This window comes from Penaeus japonicus, unplaced genomic scaffold (genome assembly GCF_977035675.1).
Source record: "Penaeus japonicus unplaced genomic scaffold, GWHDUDI00000001_assembly GWHDUDI00000014, whole genome shotgun sequence".
NCBI classification, from domain to species: Eukaryota; Metazoa; Arthropoda; class Malacostraca; order Decapoda; family Penaeidae; genus Penaeus; species Penaeus japonicus.
In genome coordinates, this window is record NW_028234416.1 from 7,766,381 (window position 1) to 7,786,380 (window position 20,000).

Consider the following 20,000-nt stretch of genomic DNA (forward strand, 5'->3'; position numbering starts at 1 on the left):
GAGAGAGAGAGAGAGAGAGAGAGAGAGAGAGAGAGAGAGAGAGAGAGAGAGAGAGAGAGAGAAAGAGAGAGAGAGAGAGAGAGAGGAGAGAAAGAAAGAGAGCGAAAAATGAGAAAAGGAAAGAAAGGGAGAATAAAGAGAGAAAGAGATGACACAACCAAAAAAATATCTCCCGTCCTCACCTTGGGCCTGATAGCTGGAGGCGTGAGGTTGTCGATCTCTGTGGTAAGTCGGTCCACGAGGCCTGGAACCTGCGTGACACCTCCGGCCAGGAAGATGCTCCTGCTCATCTCCTTTCGGATGTCCATGCTGCACTCCTGGTGGGAGAAGGGGAGAGGTATTAATACACATTACGTTACAATTAGATGTAAATATCAAGAGATTCAGTCAATATTAACACCTACTTATTAGTCTATGCCAAATACATGTCAACATCTGCTTACGAATCAATGCATTTGTATCTCTGCTAACGAGGCAATAACTATTAATGTGCCCAAACTAACAAGTCACCATCAACACCAGTTTATGTGTTAACATGTAAGTATTACCACTTATCTATGAGCCCACCTAAGCTCAAGTACAATGATTACTTACCATTATAGCTTTGTATACTAGTTTGTGGAGTCCGGGGTGATCTAATCCCCAGGCGTCAGGGTTGAAGAGACCTTCTGTGGCTTGGAATCGGCCGAAGTCGAGCGAAATATTTCTGGAAATGGACGGACGTTTGTTATTGTCTGATGGGGGAATGGAAGATGACTGATTTCCGATCTTACTCGAAACTCAAGACGCATGTATAACAAGCATACACTGTTAAAAAAAAAAAAAAAAAAATATATATATATATACATATATATATACATATATATATATATATATATATATATATATATATATATATATATATATATATATATATATATATATATATGCGTTGAGTACTCACTCGTAAGGGCAGTCTTTGCCGTGGAAGAATTCTGAGAGGGACACGCCCTTCTCGAAGTTGTCGGGGTTGTTGGAGCAGCGGGCCTTCTCTGTATTGTAGTGATGGGCGCAGTAACAGATGTTCTCCAACACCTGTGCGAAGATGGAGAAGTTTTAGTCAGTGTTATTTTCGAAGATGTCAGGCATATAGATATGTAGTATATATTTTATTTCCTTTTGTTAAAAGCTTGATTAATATAATCTCAGGTAAAAGCATTGCTTCTATAACCGTATGTGCTTGATCCTAAAGTTCATAAATATTCGACTATCTACCTTAATGTCAACTGTCAACATGAATGACTGAATGATAACTTACGTGTCTGATGATGTAACTCTCGACTTCATTGATGAGGGAGACGTTCCTCATGTACAAGAACTGCCGAAGGTGATCCAGTATCCGGTATCCTCCGTAAGGAACCCTTGACACGCCACCATCCACGATGTATCCTGCGGCGAGAGAGAGGAACCTTGAGATGCTGATACGTCTCACACATACAAACACACAATGGCATGCAAAGATTCGTATTCAATACGTACACGAACGCTTAAATACACACACACACAGGTATATATATATATATATATATATATATATATATATATATATATATATATATATATATATATATATATATACATATATATACATACATATATATATACATATATAATATATATATATATATTATATACATATATACTATATATAGGGTATATATATATACATATACATATACATACACACACACACACACACACACACACACACACACACACACACATATATATATATCCATCTATCTCCACACATAGACACACATCCGCACCCCCCTCCCTCCCCTACCCACGCAACCCTGACCAGAAGACCCACCATCAATGACGGGCACGATGTCCATTCTCTCGCCGATGTCCACGACGATGCCCGACGTGGCGTTGTAGGCGTAGAGGGCGAGGATGGACTGGTGTGTGAGGTTGACGGATTTGACGCCGAACTTGTCGAAGAGGATCCGCAGGAGCTCCGTCTGCGTGTTGGTGTTGAGGACGCGAGGGACGGAGAGCTGCAGGTGGTAGTTCTTGGGGTCAACCCTCAGGTCGGCGAAGGTCTTCTGCAGGAGACTTGAGACGGCACTCAGGTCTACAGAGTACTGGGGATCGGGGAGAGAGGGAGGTTATTGGCGTTTGGTTATGCCTTTTGAATCGTAGTTAAATGGTGGTGAAATTGCTTTTTTTTTTTTATGGGATGCGATTGATTATCTCGCATGCAATATGATGCAAGTCATAGTCACATCACACAATACATTCCTCTAGTCAAATAGGGTGATAATGTTTCGTTTCTATTTTCATTATGAATCCCTTTCATTAGATAAAAAAAAAATGAAAATAACAAGAGCAGTCATGATAATAAGTGCCATTTAATAATAATAATAATAACAATGATAATAACAATAACAAAGACAATAACAACAAAAACAATAAGAAAAGTAATAATGACAACAACAACAACGAAAATAACAACAGCAACAGGAGAGAGGTCCTCACCTTCGTAATTTTGTGCGAGGGTCGGACGGGGAAGGAGATGGAGGAGGCGGCGCGGACGTCAGGGGCGAGGCCGTCAAAGCCCCAGATCTGTCGTCGCGTCTCTCGCTCCGTCGCCACGACCGAAGGGAGGAACAGCTGCGGCAGAGTGGCTGCGGGAAAGGGGTAAAGTCGCATTAGCTACGTCATCTTCGTTCAAGAGTTGTGAAAACGGGGCTTGAGACGTTGGTTTCGTTGTCTCTATCAAAACGTTATTGAGAGGAGGAGGAAGAGTGTAAAAGTAGGTAAGTGAATGATAATAATGAAAAGATAACGACATTAATGGCACTACAAATAGTACTACTACTAATAATAATAACATGGGAGACATATATCCAAATAATAGTAAAAATATAGCATTTGTTTATCTTCACAAAACTCTAAATCCATCAATCCGTTTAAAGACTCACCCTGCGAAGCGAGGACACCCGCCCTGACGGAACAAGAACCTAGGTCAATCACAAGGGTGTCCCTGAGGAGTGCAGGGTCGTTGGGGACGGGCCAGGGCTGGACGTACTGGCTGGCGAAGTCCTCGACCGTGTGCGTCTCGAGAGCCCTGCGCCATCGCTCGGCCTCCTGGCGAGAGCTGCATCTCACCACGACGTAGTGGCCCTTCTGCAGGAGAGAGATAGAGGCGTCCGTTTAGTGTGGGTTTGGTGCTGGTTCTTGTGGTTCATTCGAGTTTGCGTTCTCAATGTCAGTTGTTAATTATATGCGATATATATACACAATATGCTTCTACATATATACAGATATATGTGAATATATTCTGGTCAAATATATAGCAAAGCACGAAAACAAGCTGGCTTTGTTAGTAACCAAATCAAAATAAATCAAATGAAAACTGTACACACCAATCAGAAACACAAAATAAAACGCGCTATTTACATAAACGATAAAACGTAAAATTCATAAAAGCTCCATAAAATACAAAAAAAAGGAAGTGCAGAAACACACACGTACATAAGTGAACAAGTGAACAAAGTGTCTGCAGTGTGGGAAAAGCGATCATTCAACGCAAGGAACACGAACAGGAACTTACCCCGTCATCGATACCAATCATGGCTCCAGACTTTGGGTCTCTAGTCTGTAGGACCGAACCGGACAGACAGCCACAGAGAGAGCCACAGACAGGTGGGCAAGGTCAAGGAGTTGGGTCGAGTTAGGTGGGGGTTTGGAGGGAGGGGGCAGGGTGGTTGGGTGGGGGGAGAGACAAGAAGACGTTAGTTAGTTAGCTAGTTAGTGGTTTGTCTTAGGGAAGACTTTAGGTTGTGACACCCGAGACTCTGGGCTATAGTTGTAGGAGTAAAATCTGATATTTCTTTGGTATCGCCGCATGGCTGATGATCCGACTACATGGTAATCCATTTTGGTTTATTCACATTTGCCAATTTTGTTTGTAATTAAAGCGGTTAAATATAATACACCCTAGACATATATACAGTCATTATATATATTTTCATACAGGAATTAATTTTTTCATCTATATAGGAATACATATATTCTTTAATTGGATATCATTTACTTATATACAAAATCAATAAAACGATTTCTGAATGCAATAACGATCAATAGATCGCCCAAATCTACTGCAACTACTTGAAAATACTGAACTACAAGATTTCTCACATGTGAGAGAATCTATAAAGCATCAAATCTACAATTCTAGTTGTAATCATGACTACAAGAATAGATATTCTACGAAGAGTTCAGCAAATATATTTATGTAGTGGATACCAACTGTCAAAATCATTAACCATGCAGAGACATGCGCAAAGAGTTGAAATATGTGTGATGTCTTACCTAGGGACAAGCTAAGGAGTATTTGTACTTCGTGACACGCGTATGTTAGAGCGGCGCGTGTGGGTGTAATTGTACTTGTAATTGTAATTAGTTCATGATACATGTATTAGGAATTCAGTATACGTGTATTTGTTTGTTTACAATTATTTTTCTTTTTTTAAGAATAAATGTAAAGATTAGAAAGTGTTCTGAGGAAAGTCAGGGAAGAAGCTACAATACACAAACATAAAACTACTTATATCTATAAAAGAAAGACAGATAAAGGAAGATAAAAAAAAAATCTTTCCAAAGAGAGCAAAAATACTACATAACATTCATTCCGTCACTACATACATCTCCACTTTCTCAAACAGAAGGACTTTCACCATGAATCTACACAAGTACGATCTACTTCACCAGAGTGAGTAAGCACACATGACAGGCCAAGTCAACATATCTGCATTGTTAAGAGGCATACATTTAAAAGACTAATTTTGGCACTAAACTAATTCCTTCTGCTACAATACATAAGTTAGGAAGGTGGAGAGAGAGAGAGAGAGAGAGAGAGAGAGAGAGAGAGAGAGAGAGAGAGAGAGAGAGAGAGAATGTACTTACCCCATCATCGACGCCGACCATATTGGGTTCCATACACTCCACTTTGCCTCCCATCAGAGTCATCTTCATGCTGGGTTTATCTGCTTGAGGATTCTGAAAGAAAAAAAAAATCAGTTTTTTTTTTTCAAAAGGAAATATTACCATGTTCTTGTGGCATATAATAGAAACAAGCTATGAAGTAAAGCCATATATTAATACATGAAAAAAAAAAAACACATTAATGCTGACCTGATAGTAATAAAGCACTCCCTCCTTAGCCACGAAGTAGCGTCGCTTCCAGGCGTTCCAAAAGGTGGCTTTCTTTCTCCCAGACGGAAGCTTCTCCAGGTATCCCTCGATGTTAACGTAGGTGGTACCTTGACTCTGTACTTTGGGGGCGTCGGGGATGTAGTAGAGGCGCTTCAGCAGAGGGCGCTGTAGGTGGGAAAATAGGTTATAAAATGCAGCACTAGTTTTATGTTTGTACGAATAGAATGTGAATTGTTTTGTTTGAGTTGTTTACGACTTCTGTTCTTTATTAGATGTATTGGTTTCAATGACAAAATATATAGTTATTTTATAGATGACTTGAGGCTTCTACTTAAACCGAATAAAGCGAAGATTTAGACCAAGAGGAAATGCAAATCAAGATCAACACTCACCGGGTTCCATCCGGTGGTAGATGGTGGTTTGCTCATCAGTTCCCGCAGTTCCTCGTCAACTTTCTTGAACTGGTTGAAGATGGGTTCCACGGGCTCGTCAGGGTCGATGATCGGCTGCGAGCGGCCATTCTCGGCCATGGCAGACACGGGGCTCAGGAGGTTTTCGCAGGAGCCGCCGGCGGAGTTGAGGCTCGTTGTACTACTGGTCTTCTCCAAGGTCGAACTCGCGAGGGAAGAGGTCGAGCTTGAGGTCTTGCGGTTGAGTGTGCTGCTGTTACTGCTGCTGCCGTTGGTCCCGTTGGAGGTCTGGTGGTGGCCGTTGGTGGCCGTTTCGGAGGCCTTGCCGTTGCTGGCCTTCCCGGTCTCGAACTGGTTCCTCAGAGCCTTCACCGATGGCAAGAACTTCTTCACCTTCGACGGGCTGTTCTGGCTGGTCTCGCTGCCGACGCCCGAGTTCCAGTTCTTGATGTCCACCTGAAGGGAGGCAAAAAGGCAAAGGGTCAGAAAAGCCGGGTCATTCGTCTTCAAGTCATGGATATGTTATTTTGGGGGATGGGGCACCACACAGAAACGTACGGCAAATGCAGATTATCATCCTCACTTAGAAAATAACCTTCCATAGATAAACTTTCAATTCTCACCTCTCCTAGACCTGCGTTACTGAAACATAACCCTACCACCCAAGATATTCTACGAGACAAAATCTCTTCTTATGCATCACACCGCCGCAATACACTACCCTCACGCCTTAACCACGAGATACTAATCCTCCCTCTGCCTTATCCAATTCTCCCACACTCCCATCCCCCTCTCCCTCATGCCCAACCCCACCCCTCCTAACCCCAAGGCATCCGAGACAAGGTGCGTGTTGTTTTTAATGGGAGGGAGAGCCAGCTATGGAGAGGCATCAATACTAACGTCGAGAGGAGTGTGCCAGCTTTTCTTTGAAAGGATGGATGTGAAAAAAATATCGACAATGCGTGAAAGGTATAACCGAAAATATACACAGTCACGTAGCTGCTACTATTATACTTAAATCTGGAGTGACAGACTATTGTTTTTTTTTTCTTCGTTAAACGTGGCTTTCTGAGTAAAAAAACAAAAAACATGGAGACATTTGAGAATTTTCTATCGTTTATCTTTGTCTTTGTATAACAGTTGCAGTAATTTATTTGCTAAGTCACGATAAAAAAAAACGTGATTTTCCTGCCTCCATAAATGATAAGCCAAGAAAAATTATCAGTCTCCCCTTAGAAGTTTGCGTGCTTGCTTGCATCATTGTGCCATTACTCACTTTCTTAAACCTTGCATGATTGCATAACTCTCTCTCTCTCTCTCTCTCTCTCTCTCTCTCTCTCTCTCTCTCTCTCTCTCTCTCTCCCTCTCTCTCCTGCCATTATATCCCTTTTCCTTACTCCCACATTAGCTTCACTCTCTACTTCTCTTCCTGTTTATTCCTCTCTTGGTTCCCACCTATTCTAATCTCTCTCTTTCTCTATCTCTCTCTACCCCTCCCTTCCATTCTCTCCCTCTCTCCCTTCCACTCTCTCCCTCCATCCCTTTACCCTACTCTCCCCCTTCCTCCCTCCCATTTTCTCCTTTCATCTCTCCTCCCTCCCTTCCTCTCTTTTCCATCCTGTGCCCCCTCCCCCTCCTTCTCCCTTTCTCCTTCTCTTTCTCCCTCACCTTATTCGTCGACGCCATCATGTTCCTCTGCCGCTGTCGCACGGTTTCAGGGTAGACTTCGATACACCTGTCCTTCTGCACTCTGTCCTCCTCCCTCTTCTTCTCCCCCGGGGCGTCCTGGTGGTGGTGGTGGTGGTCCTCCTTCTCGGGTTCCACGGGTGGTCCCGGAGAAGGAGTATCTGTGGAGAGAAAAAGGAGAATTTGAAGTTATTTTTGAGGTTATACTAGATTCTCTGGTGGGAAGAGTGCTAGATGATGTGATAGAAAATGGGTATATTGAGGACGTGAAAGAAAATGGGAATCTGGAAAAGGAATGAGAGAGAGAGAGAGAGAGAGAGAGAGAGAGAGAGAGAGAGAGAGAGAGAGAGAGAGAGAGAGAGAGAGAGAGAGAGAGAGAGAGAGAGAGAGAGAGAGAAAGAGATAGATATATAGATAGATAGAAACAGAGAGAGAGAGAAAGATAAATAGATAGAGAGAGAGAGTAAGGGACACACAGATAAACAAAGAAAACAGACAATCTATAATAATAACACTTGCAGGCGTCTGAAGGCAATCAACAGCATTTTCCTTTTTATTACTGGGTTATTACAAGGTACCGATATTACAGTATCTACACCGTGGCCTTTCAAACTGCAGTGTCATCTCAGGCACTTTTTTCATATTATAAAAAAAAAACATTTTTTCGTCATTTTGATTCATACACAAGATAACTGATCTTTTCTGACATCCCTGAATCACTGCTTGTTATCTTCCCTGACACATGCCGTCACTGGTGTTAGTTCTTATCGTTCCTATCGCGGTCTTATCGCGGGGGAGTTGTAATTGACGGAAAGAAATAAAGCTAATAGAATAAAAGTCCGGAGACACCTTTCGTATCCTGGATTTGAACGAATACGAAATCCCAAGGCGGTGTAGAGATTCTCTCTCTCTCTCTCTCTCTCTCTCTCTCTCTCTCTCTCTCTCCTGAGTGTGCCTCTTTATGAAATTATTCATTCTTATCTCCCAGGAATACATACAAAGGGGAAACAACCTATGGTCGCGTCACTCTCCTATCTCTCACCACAAAACGAGTAACAGTCATGATCGTGTCCCCTTCCCCCTCCCCCCCCTCCCACTATAACCTTCACCAGCCCCCCAACCCCGCCCCCGCCATAACCCTCTGTTATTGACGTCACAGCAAATACGATATTTATTTTTCGAATCAGACCATACGTGATATCTTCCAGTGAGTATTTTCCTGAATCTAATTCCTTCCTCTCGCCACTCATGCGCATCATCCACTTCCATGTGTAGGTTCTATCGCCACATGCTATACCTACGGGTGGAGTGGCTTTCCCCCTTTTTAATAGGCCTCCTTCCGCCCTATGTCTGTCCCTCTGCTAAAACATTTCCCTTGCACAACGCCCAATACATGCCATGATGTTTCGCTCAAACCATGACTCTCTCTGTATTCTTTTTTTTATTTCCTTGTCTAGTTCTGTTTTTCTTTCTGTTTTTTTTCTCTCTGCTTTTGCCCATGCCACGTATAAAAAAAGAAAGAAAGAAAAAAAGATAATACAAAAAAATAACAAAATAAAATATATATAATAAAAATCACACACACACACAAATAGAATCACAGGAAAACAATCACTGCACGAAGTTCTTTACATCATAACTACACTTAAAATTCACAGACCAGGATACGCGCGACACACCCACGCCCTTCGAACGCCTCCTCCACCCTCAGGACGCTTCGACACTCCCACAGCAGGAGATCAGCGGGTCAGGGTCCTCGGAACACTGAGGGGGGAGAGCTGTTACGTCCTTCCACACACACACACACACACAGGCACACAAACCCGGAAAACTGCCTCTTCCTCACTCTCTATATGTCTCCCTCGTTCTCTCACTCGTCGACGGCGTGTCTATGGCGGAGTCACGATATTCACGGGTATTCAGACTCACTGAACACTTACATTTCATAAATCGTGAACGATAAAGTTGTTATCACTTCTATCATCTAGGTTATGCCGTGATCAATCATGGCGACAGATGATTATAAAAACAAACAAAATCACACCACGGATTATGTTATGAACTGAGTAGCGTCAGCACCCGGACGAGAATGGACCCGCGTTTACTTTTTTCCCAAATTACATCATCACGAATTCATTTGACAGCGTACGTACTTATTCCACCGAGCATCACTCAGCAGCCACACAATGTGTCAGATGTGAAGGTGATGTAAATGTTATCTCCAGGACCGGTCTTGCTGCCTGGCAGCTCACGTACATACACCTATGCATCTGTTCGGAGACTAAGACACGCACGTACATTTATGAATGTAAACCCCGTCTACCAGCTAGTGTAAACTGATATCAAACTTCCCTAATTCACACTCCCGGAATCGCAGACTAATGAGAGGTTCAGTACTGTTCCAACGATAGGACAATGGAGCACTTTGCATCCCCTCTCCCTCCCCCCCTCCCCGCCCCCTAGCTTGTAAACACACGACATCCTGTATTTGATCGGTGAACGGGACCAGGTACCAGCATCCTGTCACGCAAAAACTGGTATTGGAAATGCCATTCTGTAGCGTGTGATCGATCCATAATAGAAAAGTTGTATATGCATATAAGCACACACACTCTATGTGTGTATGTGTGTACGTGTGTGCGTGTGTGTATGTGTGTGTTTCTACGTGTGTGTGTGTGTGTGTGTGTGTACATATATACACATATACACATCGCATATCCACACAACGTGTTTATATGTATACTCATATGCGCGCACATACATGAACCTAAATATATAACCAAAATCAGACAGACAAGAACATATATTACTAGGATGTTAATAGGAATAGCATAAGCACATGAAAGCGTAAGTAAAATGAAGCATTTCATCATATTCACCCCGATGAAAATACCAATTTATTCCTCTTCGTTTACCTTCTTCCTCACTTTCGCTCTCCTTCTCCTCCTCGTCTTCCTTGAGGGCTGCCTTGGCCCCCTCAACCTCCGGCAACCCACGGAGGTAAAGACAGGGCAACTCGAGCCCCTTCTCCCCCTGCCGCTCCGCCCACGTCTGTATCTGCACCGCGGGCGGCTCGAAAAGGGTAGGGGTGGAAATGCCCTTTGGTGTGTCGTCTTCTTCGCTTTCGCCTAATCCTATGCCGCTGTCGTCGAAGGGATTCTCCGACGACTCGTCGTGAGGAAGATTGGTCGTCGTGGGGAAGGCCGTCTCTTCGCCGCTGCTTGGCTGTTCGTCTCGGTTTTCGTCCCCGTTCGTCTTGTCATCGTCTGGCGTGGTATCTTTTAGGCCTGGTGTTTGGAGGGAACAAGTAATCGTCTCTGCTTTCTCTTCGTGACTGTTTGCTTTTGTGTCGAAAATCGGAGAATCGAGACTCTTCTTCCGCTTCCTCTTCGGCACTTCAGGAGTGTCACATGAGGGGTAACTGCTTCTTTTCTGGCCGTCCTTCGTAATTCCACGTAATTCGACGTCGGTGAATATGGGCGGCCGACTGTCCTTGTCGTCAGCGAACTCCAAGGCGGTGAAGAAGTTGAAGATACTGGAGAAGCCTTCCTCGGAGCCCTCGGTAGATCGAGAGGCGTTAAGGGCACCTTCTGCAGCGTCTGGGTCGTTCTCCGGCGTTAGTTCTGGGATCTCGGCTCGAGAGAACTCCGATCCCCTCATGTCGTAAGACCTTTGCTTGCGCCTGAAGATCTTTGGCAGGCATAAAATTGGCGGTACCGCGGGTTTCTTTGAATTGTTTTTTAACTTCTTGAAGACGGTGTTGGGCAGAGTGAGATATTTGATTGCTCTGAGAGACCCTCTCCTTTTTATAGAATTTTCCCTCTTGCGTTTCTGGCTGGACGTGCCGTCGGCAATAGTGTGGTAACGCTGTCTGACGTGTGGTGTATTTTTCCGCTGGATACTGCCTCCGGTCGCGCTCCTCTGCGTCAACTTTTCCAGCAACAGGACAGAGTCACGGTGGGCGCGCTGGGATTGCCCATGGGTGCCATAGTTCACGTCGTGGTCGGTGTCTTGTGAAGTGATTTCTGGGCTTTCCTCTGGAGTGACCTCGGCCGTGTTGACTTGATTTGTATCCTCGCATTTGGCTGGGATGACCTGGTTTGTATCTTGGGGATTTAATGAGGCACCGATCTGGTGTTTGTCCGGGTCGTCCTGGGTCGAAGATGTATTCTGTGCTATGAATGGGGTGACCTGGAACGTCCTCCTAGGCACGCTATTAGGCGAGACCGGGCTCACGAGGAACGTTTTTATACGCCGGAGTCGCGGCGTTACCAGGGAAGTGATATGGACCCTTTTCACCGACTCTTCGTCATGGCTCCCTCTTTCCACAGACGCTGGTCTCATCAGAGGTGACCCGGACGCGGTGGGTTTGGGCGTGACCTGAGGCCTGTTGCTACAAGTGGCCGTAGAAGCTGATCTGGCCACTCTCTTGGTGCGGGGAGGTGCGCGGGCGTCGTGGGGCGTGGGCGAGGACCTGCTCTGGCTCTTGGCAGGTCGGGGAAGAGACGAGTATCCCCGGTAAGTTCGTAGCGGGACCGGCGGGGGAGTCGCTTCCTGGTTAACGTGGGCCGTAGGGGGAGGCGCCACTACGCCTTCGGGAGTCGATTTTATGGACGGACTCCTTTTCTTCCTCACAGGAGGTCGAGGTGGATCAAGGGAGTCCTCGTCACGTCCCTTATTTAGGACTTTTTGTGGAGTTACGTCGAACTGGATTGCCTCATGACCAGCACCCTGCTTCTCTTCCTCCTTCTTTTCATTCACGTCATTACCTCCCTCTTTATCACCCTCATTCTCTATTCCGACCTCGCCTTCTGTGTTTTTCTCATTTCCATGTGTCGCAATCTCATCCTCCACTTGGGTGAGATGTTTCTCAACCCTTCCCTCTTTACCGCTAGTCTGAACACACAACTCCGGCGTCTCGGGGTTTCTCAAGTTCATTGCAGAAGTTGCACAAGCATTGTCGGGCGCGTCGGTGCTGTTCTGCGCCAGTTCAGTAGACACAGATGAAGCCTTATCTCTGTTATCTTCGTCTATCACACAAGGGGTAGGGGTTTCGTCTCCTTCAAGATTGCTGATGATGTCCATTAGGTCTTCGACGACGTTGTTGATATCCCCTTCAAGCTGTTCCTCTTGGCATATCACGATTTCTTCTAATTCTACGTCTCCTTCTTTGCCCTTCGTGTGTTGAATTTCTTCGACATTTCCCTTCTCTATGGTACTTTCCTCTTGCACTCTTTCTTCCTCTCTTTCTCTCTTCGTCTCTTGCTTTCCTTCAATCCCCTCCTCCTCTTGTTTACCTCCTTCTAAGTATTCCCCGTGCATCGTCCTCGTGCCGGCCTCACATGACTCTGAGACCCTTTCATTACCCAGGCACTTAGCATTCCCTTCAGGGCGGTCATTACTTCCCTCACGTGGTTCTGGCACAGCGACAGAAAGTATACCCAGGGTATCGACCAGGGTAGAGGGGGTGGAGGCTTCCCCACCTACACCCCTCGCCTCCTCATACCCAACAACACTCGACGAACTTGACCCACAATCTCCGTTTTCTCTCGTCTCCGGGGCGTCGTTTTCGTTTGGGAGTGTGGCTTCAGGGGGGACTGGTCTATCCTGTGAAGGCGGCGGCAAAGCAGCTTGAACGAGACTTCGCTTTCTTCTCTTTACTCTCACGGGGGGTTTAGGGGCTCCGTTATTTTGGAGAGCAGCCAAAATTTTATCATTTTCTATCTGTTGCGAGATTTTATCTGCCATATTGGGATCGCTAGACAATCTCCTCAGGAACAACCTCTTTGGTTTAGGTGGAGGCTTGTTAGGGTCATAGTCGGAATACTTTGCACGGAGAAGCGCCTCGAAATCGGCATTGGCTAAGTTACCCATCAACGTATGAAAATTTTCATGCTGCGTTTCCAAATCGACTTTCGCGTTTTGATCCTGTTTATTCCTATCCGCGTTTTGCTCACACGTAGGAGGAGGCTGATGATTCATCTCAGTAGGGCTGCTTTCTTCCGATCCTGGAGACGTCGCCGGCCTATTGCTGGCATCATTTTCTACTTTCTTAACATCCTGTTCAGTGGCCTCCTTATCCCCCTCGGTGTTTTGCGGGACGTGTTCTGACGCCTCCTCTCGTCTCTCTTGTTTTTCCTGGTCCTGTTTACCTTCCTCGTGTTCCATTAGCTTCCTAACTTCTGTTTCTGTGTTCTTGTCGTCCTTATTGGGTCTGTCCCCATCTCCCACATTCTCTGTGTCATTCTCATCCTGTTTCTCCCCATTTTCCTTCTCTTCAATTATTTCTTTCTGTCTTTCTTGTTTATCCTCTGCATCGTCTTCCCTTTCCTTCTTATCTTCCACTTTTATCTTATCTTCGTTATCTTCCTCTTTATGCTTCTCCTCTTCCTCTTGTATAGTCTTGTTTTCCTCCACTTCCTGCTTTTCCTCCGATTTCTTTTCGTCTACTTCTTCCTGTTTATCTTGCTTCTCCTTGCTCTGCACTCCTTCATCTTCCTCCTTCTCCCCCACTTCCTCTTCCTGTTTGTTCGTTTCTCCTCCTTCCTTATCTCCTTCCTTTTCCGGGTCACTCTCCTCCTCCTTCGTTTGGTTCACTTCCCCTACACTGCCTAAGGTGTTGTTCTCGGCCATTAGCTTCTCCCTCGACGATGTATCAACTTCATCTTTACTGTTACTGGCTTTCATTAGTTCGTCGATAGTATCTCTCGCGTTCTCTAGCGCTGGCACAGATTTTCTCTCATCTCTGTTTTCTGACACTGACGAGAATTCACTTTGATCTCCCATGTGTACGACTCCCGTCCCTACTGCGCATTCTCCCTCACGTGCTGTAGAATTATCATTATTTTCAGCTTTATTCTGGACACCACCTGGCGCACTTTTGGACTCTATAGAATCTGAGTCATGTACGGGCATCTTAACAATGCTTGAGGAATTAGTGTGAGACGCAGAATCATCGAGTGCTGTCGTGATGTTTTCGGAAGTCTCAAAGACGTCAGATTCAACTTTGAAGATGTCAAAGTCGACGTCTCTTCGGCCGTCCTTCTCGAGATGTTGCAGGATGTGGCTGTCCCACGCTGCTATTATATCTTCCGAGTCCTTACATCTTGCAGAATCGTTGGGATGATTTCTAATACCTTTCGGATTTTGGGTTACTTGGGTAGTGTCAGCGCACTCGTTCATTCGCGACGAGTGGTCAGCATACCCTTCCTGAACTGGTGTTGTGTCAGGAGCGCTCTCTTCCTCTAGACCTTTCTCGGGGTCCTCTCTGCAAACTAGTGACTCCTCTAGATTTCTGATGCTTGAGGCGTTGGCAGTATCACCACCTCCGCTTATTTCGTCACCGGGACACCCTTCCCCACCCTGAGGGGGTAGGGAGCTAGCCCACGCCGCATCCTTGGGGCGCTCTATACTGCTGTTTACGTCCCTCCCTGCTGAATATTCACCCGCCGGCTGGTCATGTGATTCTTGCGTCATCACATCAGCGTCTGATGCAGGATTATTGCCGGGAGACAGTATTAACACGGGATTAGGACCAAAGCAGTTCTGACAGCCATCGTCCTCATCGTCACTTGGTGTTGACAACACTAGTAATGGATTAGGCCCAAAATTACTTAGCTTTCTTACACATTCTCTGCTGCTGCTAACAAACTCGTCTGTATTTGCCAAATTAGTGTTTCTCGAATCTGTGTCCTCAGCATGACTAGACATTTCAGGTTTTGTATGTTTTTTGGAAGAAGAAAGGCTATCAGTGTCATGTACTTCAGCATCGATCATTTCACTGTTACTAGCACTTGCAATGACATGACCAAGACCCGTATGTGTAGACGAGTTCCTTTCGGATTCACCGGGTGTGTCGCAGGTCGGCGTGGCACTGACGGCCTTCTCTGCCTCGTGATCATCGGTCTGGTGATTGCATAACTGCCTCTCAGTCAGGTGCGCCTCGTCCTTTCCAGCGCAAGAAATCTGGTCAATAATTTCAGATGGAGTATCAGTAACGCTATTAATTTTTGTAATAGCACACGTTTCGCCGTCGGCAGATAGAAGGGATTTCTCCACTTCCCTGTTTTCATGTACAAATAGTGGCACGTCATCACTCGTTTCTATAGCTTTGTCCTCAAGGATATTTTCGTCCCTCCCATTACATTTTGCTGTATCACTGTTGACTCGCAGGACGTCGATTTCAGAGGCTTCCCCCTTCCCTGTTTCGCTCGAATTGCTTGTTTTGCCGTTCTGAAGGTGGTCTTCGACGCGGAAATTCGACAGCGCAAAGGGGACGTCGTCATCGTCGTCGTCCTCGTCTGAAGTGACTTCGAATTCGTATATCGTCGAGAGGATCCTCTGGCCGGTCCGCACGTCGAAGTAGGGCTCGTTCGCCTCTGTGCCCCAGGAGTCGTCTCTCATCTCAAAGTCGTAGTCGAATATCGACATATCATTTTCGACTTCCGCGAGAGGGGACAAGACTTCCATGTAGAAGGTCTCTCCTCCGATCATTTCGCCGTCAGACGCAAAGAGAAGATCGTCGAAATCATTATTCCCTCTTGACTTGACTTTCCTCTTCTTGCAGTCATCCACCTTGCAAGGGGCGTAGGTGTCGCTTGCTGCCGGGTCGTAGGTCAAGTCACCCTTTGCTGCTCGTCGTGCTTTGTGGCTCCTGCTCGTCGTCCGCTGCTTGACTCGGATCTTGCTGGCTTCGTCTTTCTGGCTGTTCAACTCGTCAAAGATTTCTTTGTGTGGCTCGAATTCCGCCACGAAGTCGCTGTTCTCTGTTAAGTCACTGGCGATGAAGAAATCGTTTGATGATGCATCAAACCACGACCTGTCTAGCCTGTCGATGTCTGGCGTTTCTGCCGGCGTTGTGTTAATACCTTCTCCGTTTGTAGGTGCTTCTGTCTGAGTCTGGTATAACTCCGGAGTAGGAGAGGACTCTTGAGATTCCGCCGTAACCTCCTCCTCATGCCCGAGGGACTCCGAAGAGGAATCGGATTCGGTGACATCGTGTTCAGAGATCCCACTGTCTGTCATGATGGAGTCGTGGTGAGTGGAAGCTTTGAGATACGACCCACTCTGCGCACACTTCTCATTCTCCTCGAATACCATCTCCTCCCGCGTCTCCGTCGGACTGCCGGAAGAGGAGGAAGACGCGACGGTGGACGTCAGACTTTGCGGGCTGAGAGATCGCAAGAGTTCCTCTTGATGGCGACCTCCCTCTTCAGTCTCCTCTTTGACTCGAACGTCCACACTTAACGAGTTTGTTACACTACTGACGTCCATCGTTTCACACTGGACTGGGGTCTTACCTGAAGAAGGCCGTGGTGGCTCCTCGTCGGGAGCTTTTTCCTCCGTCGGATACTCTAATTTACTGTCTACGTCACCCTCGACTAGCTCTTCGGCTTGCGTCTGTACGGTTGTGTTCGGTTGTTCGATCGAAATTTGTTTATCAACTTCCCTGCTTTCTGTAAGGATGCTGCTTTCATCTTCCTCATTCGGATGCAATCTGTGCTGAATATCAAGAACACTAGCGGCCAAATGCAGCATGCTATGATAAACACCAGGCGGATCAAGATGCGAGCGATATGATGCAGGCAATCTTTCCCTTCCTCGTCTCTCGAACGAACAACGAACAACACGCCCACACGCAGCCTCACGTCAGAACTCGGCTGTCCCGAACCACCAACTAGTCACCACAGCGCTCCCTGCTATGTAATGCCGAGGCACAGATATGGCGGTAAGCCCCCCGACGTCGCCTGAAATTAATGACGTCTATCTCAAGATGCAACTGGAGGTAGGTATTCTGAGGGGCACACACTGGTCCGGCGAGTGTTGCAAAACCCACCCGCAGCGCTAGTGGTGTGACACTTTCTTGGCCCCAATCTAATATTTCCTAACACGGCGTCCAACGGTACACTGCTGGCCTTTAATTCAGTCAAAGCACTTTTGTTTTTTATTGCCTTTTTTCTGTTATTTTTCCTTATATCTTATTCTAGTATCTCCTATTTTCAAAATTCAATTTCAGAATAAATTTCACCATCTAGCCTTTTCCAAATACATTTCTCCGTTTATCCACACAGGCACTAAGAGAAGAGTCCTACATACAACTGCTCCCGAGAGAGGTCCGGTGGGGTCTGAACCACCATGCACTTTTCTTCTCATGCAGGTTTACTTTTGTGGATGCTAAAGTTCATGAAACACGCACGCAGACCTGGCCGAGTCATTACCATCGGCGCTTATCAGTCACAGCGGATGTCACCTATCACCGTAGCTCCATTTGGAAGCCATTTCGGCGATACACGTCAACGGAACACAGGTAAAACTGTCCCTGTCATGGAGGCAGGAAGACAAAAGGGACGAAAGAGCGGCTACCCGCGCCACTCGACAACACCGAAGGCCCTGAGCTCTCCGACAGCCCCCTCTCGCTCCTTGGAAGCGTCCAGGACTTGTGATAACCCTAACAACACGAGCGCGTCCGCCAGCTCCACGCTGAGGCACCGCGGGACTGACTGCCCTCCTCTCCCCTCCTAGCCTCTGGGCCACGGCAGGGCACGGGGAAGGGGCAGGGGAACGGGGAAGGGGCTGGGGGCAGGGAGCAGAGGGCAAGAGGGAGGGAAAGTGACTGGCCGCTGCCTTGCATGGCTAACACGTCACCCGCTCAAGGATCGTTCGCGTGCGCCGTGAGGTGTGCCACGGAGGGAGGCAATGGGATAAAGGCTCGTGTACCAATCTGACTCAGCTATCAAACTTAAGAAGCAAATGCACGCAACAAAATCGATCTCAAAATTGATGGCGGAATATGTCATATCTATCTGATTATCATGGTAGATAACCAGATAGATAAAATATAGCTTTTTAATTCTAATTCTATCTTCATAATTTTCCGGGAGTGAGCCGATGGTTAAGCAAGCATACAAAGCATTGCACGATCTATCTGCCTTCCTCTGACCTCCAAACACCACACCTGCATTGCAATCGCACTGTAACAACCTTCCACCCTAGACGACTACCCCGCCCCCTCTCCCCCTGCCCCTTCCCCACAGTCTTCTCCCAATACAAGGGCGTCTCGTGCCCGAAGACCCCTGAGCCGTCTCCGGAACTGCCGAAGAAGGTGCTCTCGCCATTGAGAATATTCATGCACAGCGGGGGACTTTCCATTACAGAAATGATAATAAAGGCTGATAATAGAGAAGCAGTAATAAAGGAGAGATATTGAGAAGAAACAAAAAGGAAAATCTACGAATCAATCTACGAGCATATGTGCACGCACGTACGCACTCACACACATGCACACAAACCCTGGTAAGTTTGACATTTAAAGAGCTAACAGTCTCACTGCACAGTAAGTGCTCTAGATCTTTATTTCGAGTACCGGTGGAATTACCTCTTTCCACTATTTTTTCCCAGTGTAGAGAGGGTGTGTTGCTAATGTTGTTATTGGTGTTGTTGCTGTTATTATCATTATTGTCCTTATCATCACTATTATTATTGTCATAATTATCAATATCACCATCCCCATAACGATCATCAACATCATCATTATCATCATATCAAATACAAAGTAAATTTGATTTAAAAATCTAGTTGATTTTGATTTTGAAAATTTCCTGAACCTCCATTACCAGAGGGACAAAGGCGCCCACCTTGCATAACACCCATTGAAATTCCAATCAACGAGGCATTGCAAGCGTAACATACAAATCAAGTGCCGGGAACTATGTGATTCAAAACGTGATCATAATGATAATCACAACAAGAAGGTCACGGCGTAGTTCCTTCATGCAAACACCATCCGCCATGACAAGTGTGACACCCATGTGGAATGAGGAGGACAGAGGACAGCTGACGAGCCATTCCCCGAGGAATACCGGTGGCGAAACAGGTGAATCTCGGAGGTCAACTTTCACTCCTGACGATGTCTCCGCTACGCCCTGGAGGTGACCGCCGGAGAAGAGGCTCGTCTTAGACAAAGTGACCGTTCTACTTAAGACGTATTTGGACCTGTTCATTTGGCTACGTGTGAGTGTATAGGATTCTGTACGTTCTTGAGGAATCACTACGGTGTGAGGGCGCTGAGACGAAACTTTTTTTTCTTTCTTTTTTTCCTTTTTGGTCTGTGGGAGAGCGGTCGAACGAGAGGGTTCAACCTGGGTCATCAGACGGTGCCAGCGAACCGCTAAGACAGGGTCAGGCTAGAGCTGATTCACCAGTAAGGTGTGTGTGTGTGTGTGTGTGTGTGTGTGTGTGTGTGTGTGTGCGTGCGTGTGTTGGCTATTAATTTAGTGTTTACATCACTTAAAGTCAGATTTAGAGTTGAGTACTTGAATTCAATGAACAATTGATAATAAAAATATGTATGTACTCTTATCTTTTCGGATAGGAAAGGGGAGAGGACAAAGAACAAAAAAAGAAAAAAAAGAAAAAAAGGCAAGAAACCTAGCGTAGAATTACAAATCTGAACGTAAACAAAAGGAAAACAAAAACAAAAACAAAACAAAATAATGAGCCAAAAGAGGAATGAATACAACAATAACACGAAGAAAAGGGAAAGTATAAGAAGAAAGAGGTTTGAAAGGGAAACGAAGAGGGAAAGGGAAGAATGCCAAGGATGATAAAAGTCAAGAGGGCGAAGTGAAAGTTGGATACAAGGAGGAGGAAGTAGAGGATTTGTAATGTCATAGCTATGTCTGAAGGAATATATATATATATATA

At 45.8% G+C, this 20,000-nt stretch overlaps 1 protein-coding gene across 6 annotated transcripts in view; it reads right to left on the reverse strand.

Moving 5' to 3' along the window:
• LOC122264288 (uncharacterized) overlaps positions 1-20,000 on the reverse strand; it is a 459,197-nt gene that overhangs the window by 1,554 nt on the left and 437,643 nt on the right. For 3 of the 6 annotated variants that reach the window (XM_086543877.1, XM_086543876.1, XM_086543879.1), the window contains 12 exons: positions 7,281-7,459; positions 5,595-6,068; positions 5,182-5,367; positions 4,954-5,046; positions 3,599-3,643; positions 2,967-3,171; positions 2,521-2,669; positions 1,853-2,126; positions 1,298-1,428; positions 944-1,074; positions 595-706; positions 183-317 (listed from right to left, as the gene is read on the reverse strand). In XM_086543877.1, the coding sequence (XP_086400003.1) occupies positions 183-317; positions 595-706; positions 944-1,074; positions 1,298-1,428; positions 1,853-2,126; positions 2,521-2,669; positions 2,967-3,171; positions 3,599-3,643; positions 4,954-5,046; positions 5,182-5,367; positions 5,595-6,068; positions 7,281-7,459 (2,114 nt within the window). Of the gene's footprint in view, positions 1-182; positions 318-594; positions 707-943; positions 1,075-1,297; positions 1,429-1,852; positions 2,127-2,520; positions 2,670-2,966; positions 3,172-3,598; positions 3,644-4,953; positions 5,047-5,181; positions 5,368-5,594; positions 6,069-7,280; positions 7,460-10,213; positions 17,740-20,000 lie in introns of those variants that run through there. The other 3 variants (XM_043033116.2, XM_043033125.2, XM_086543878.1) reach the window with 3 other exon arrangements.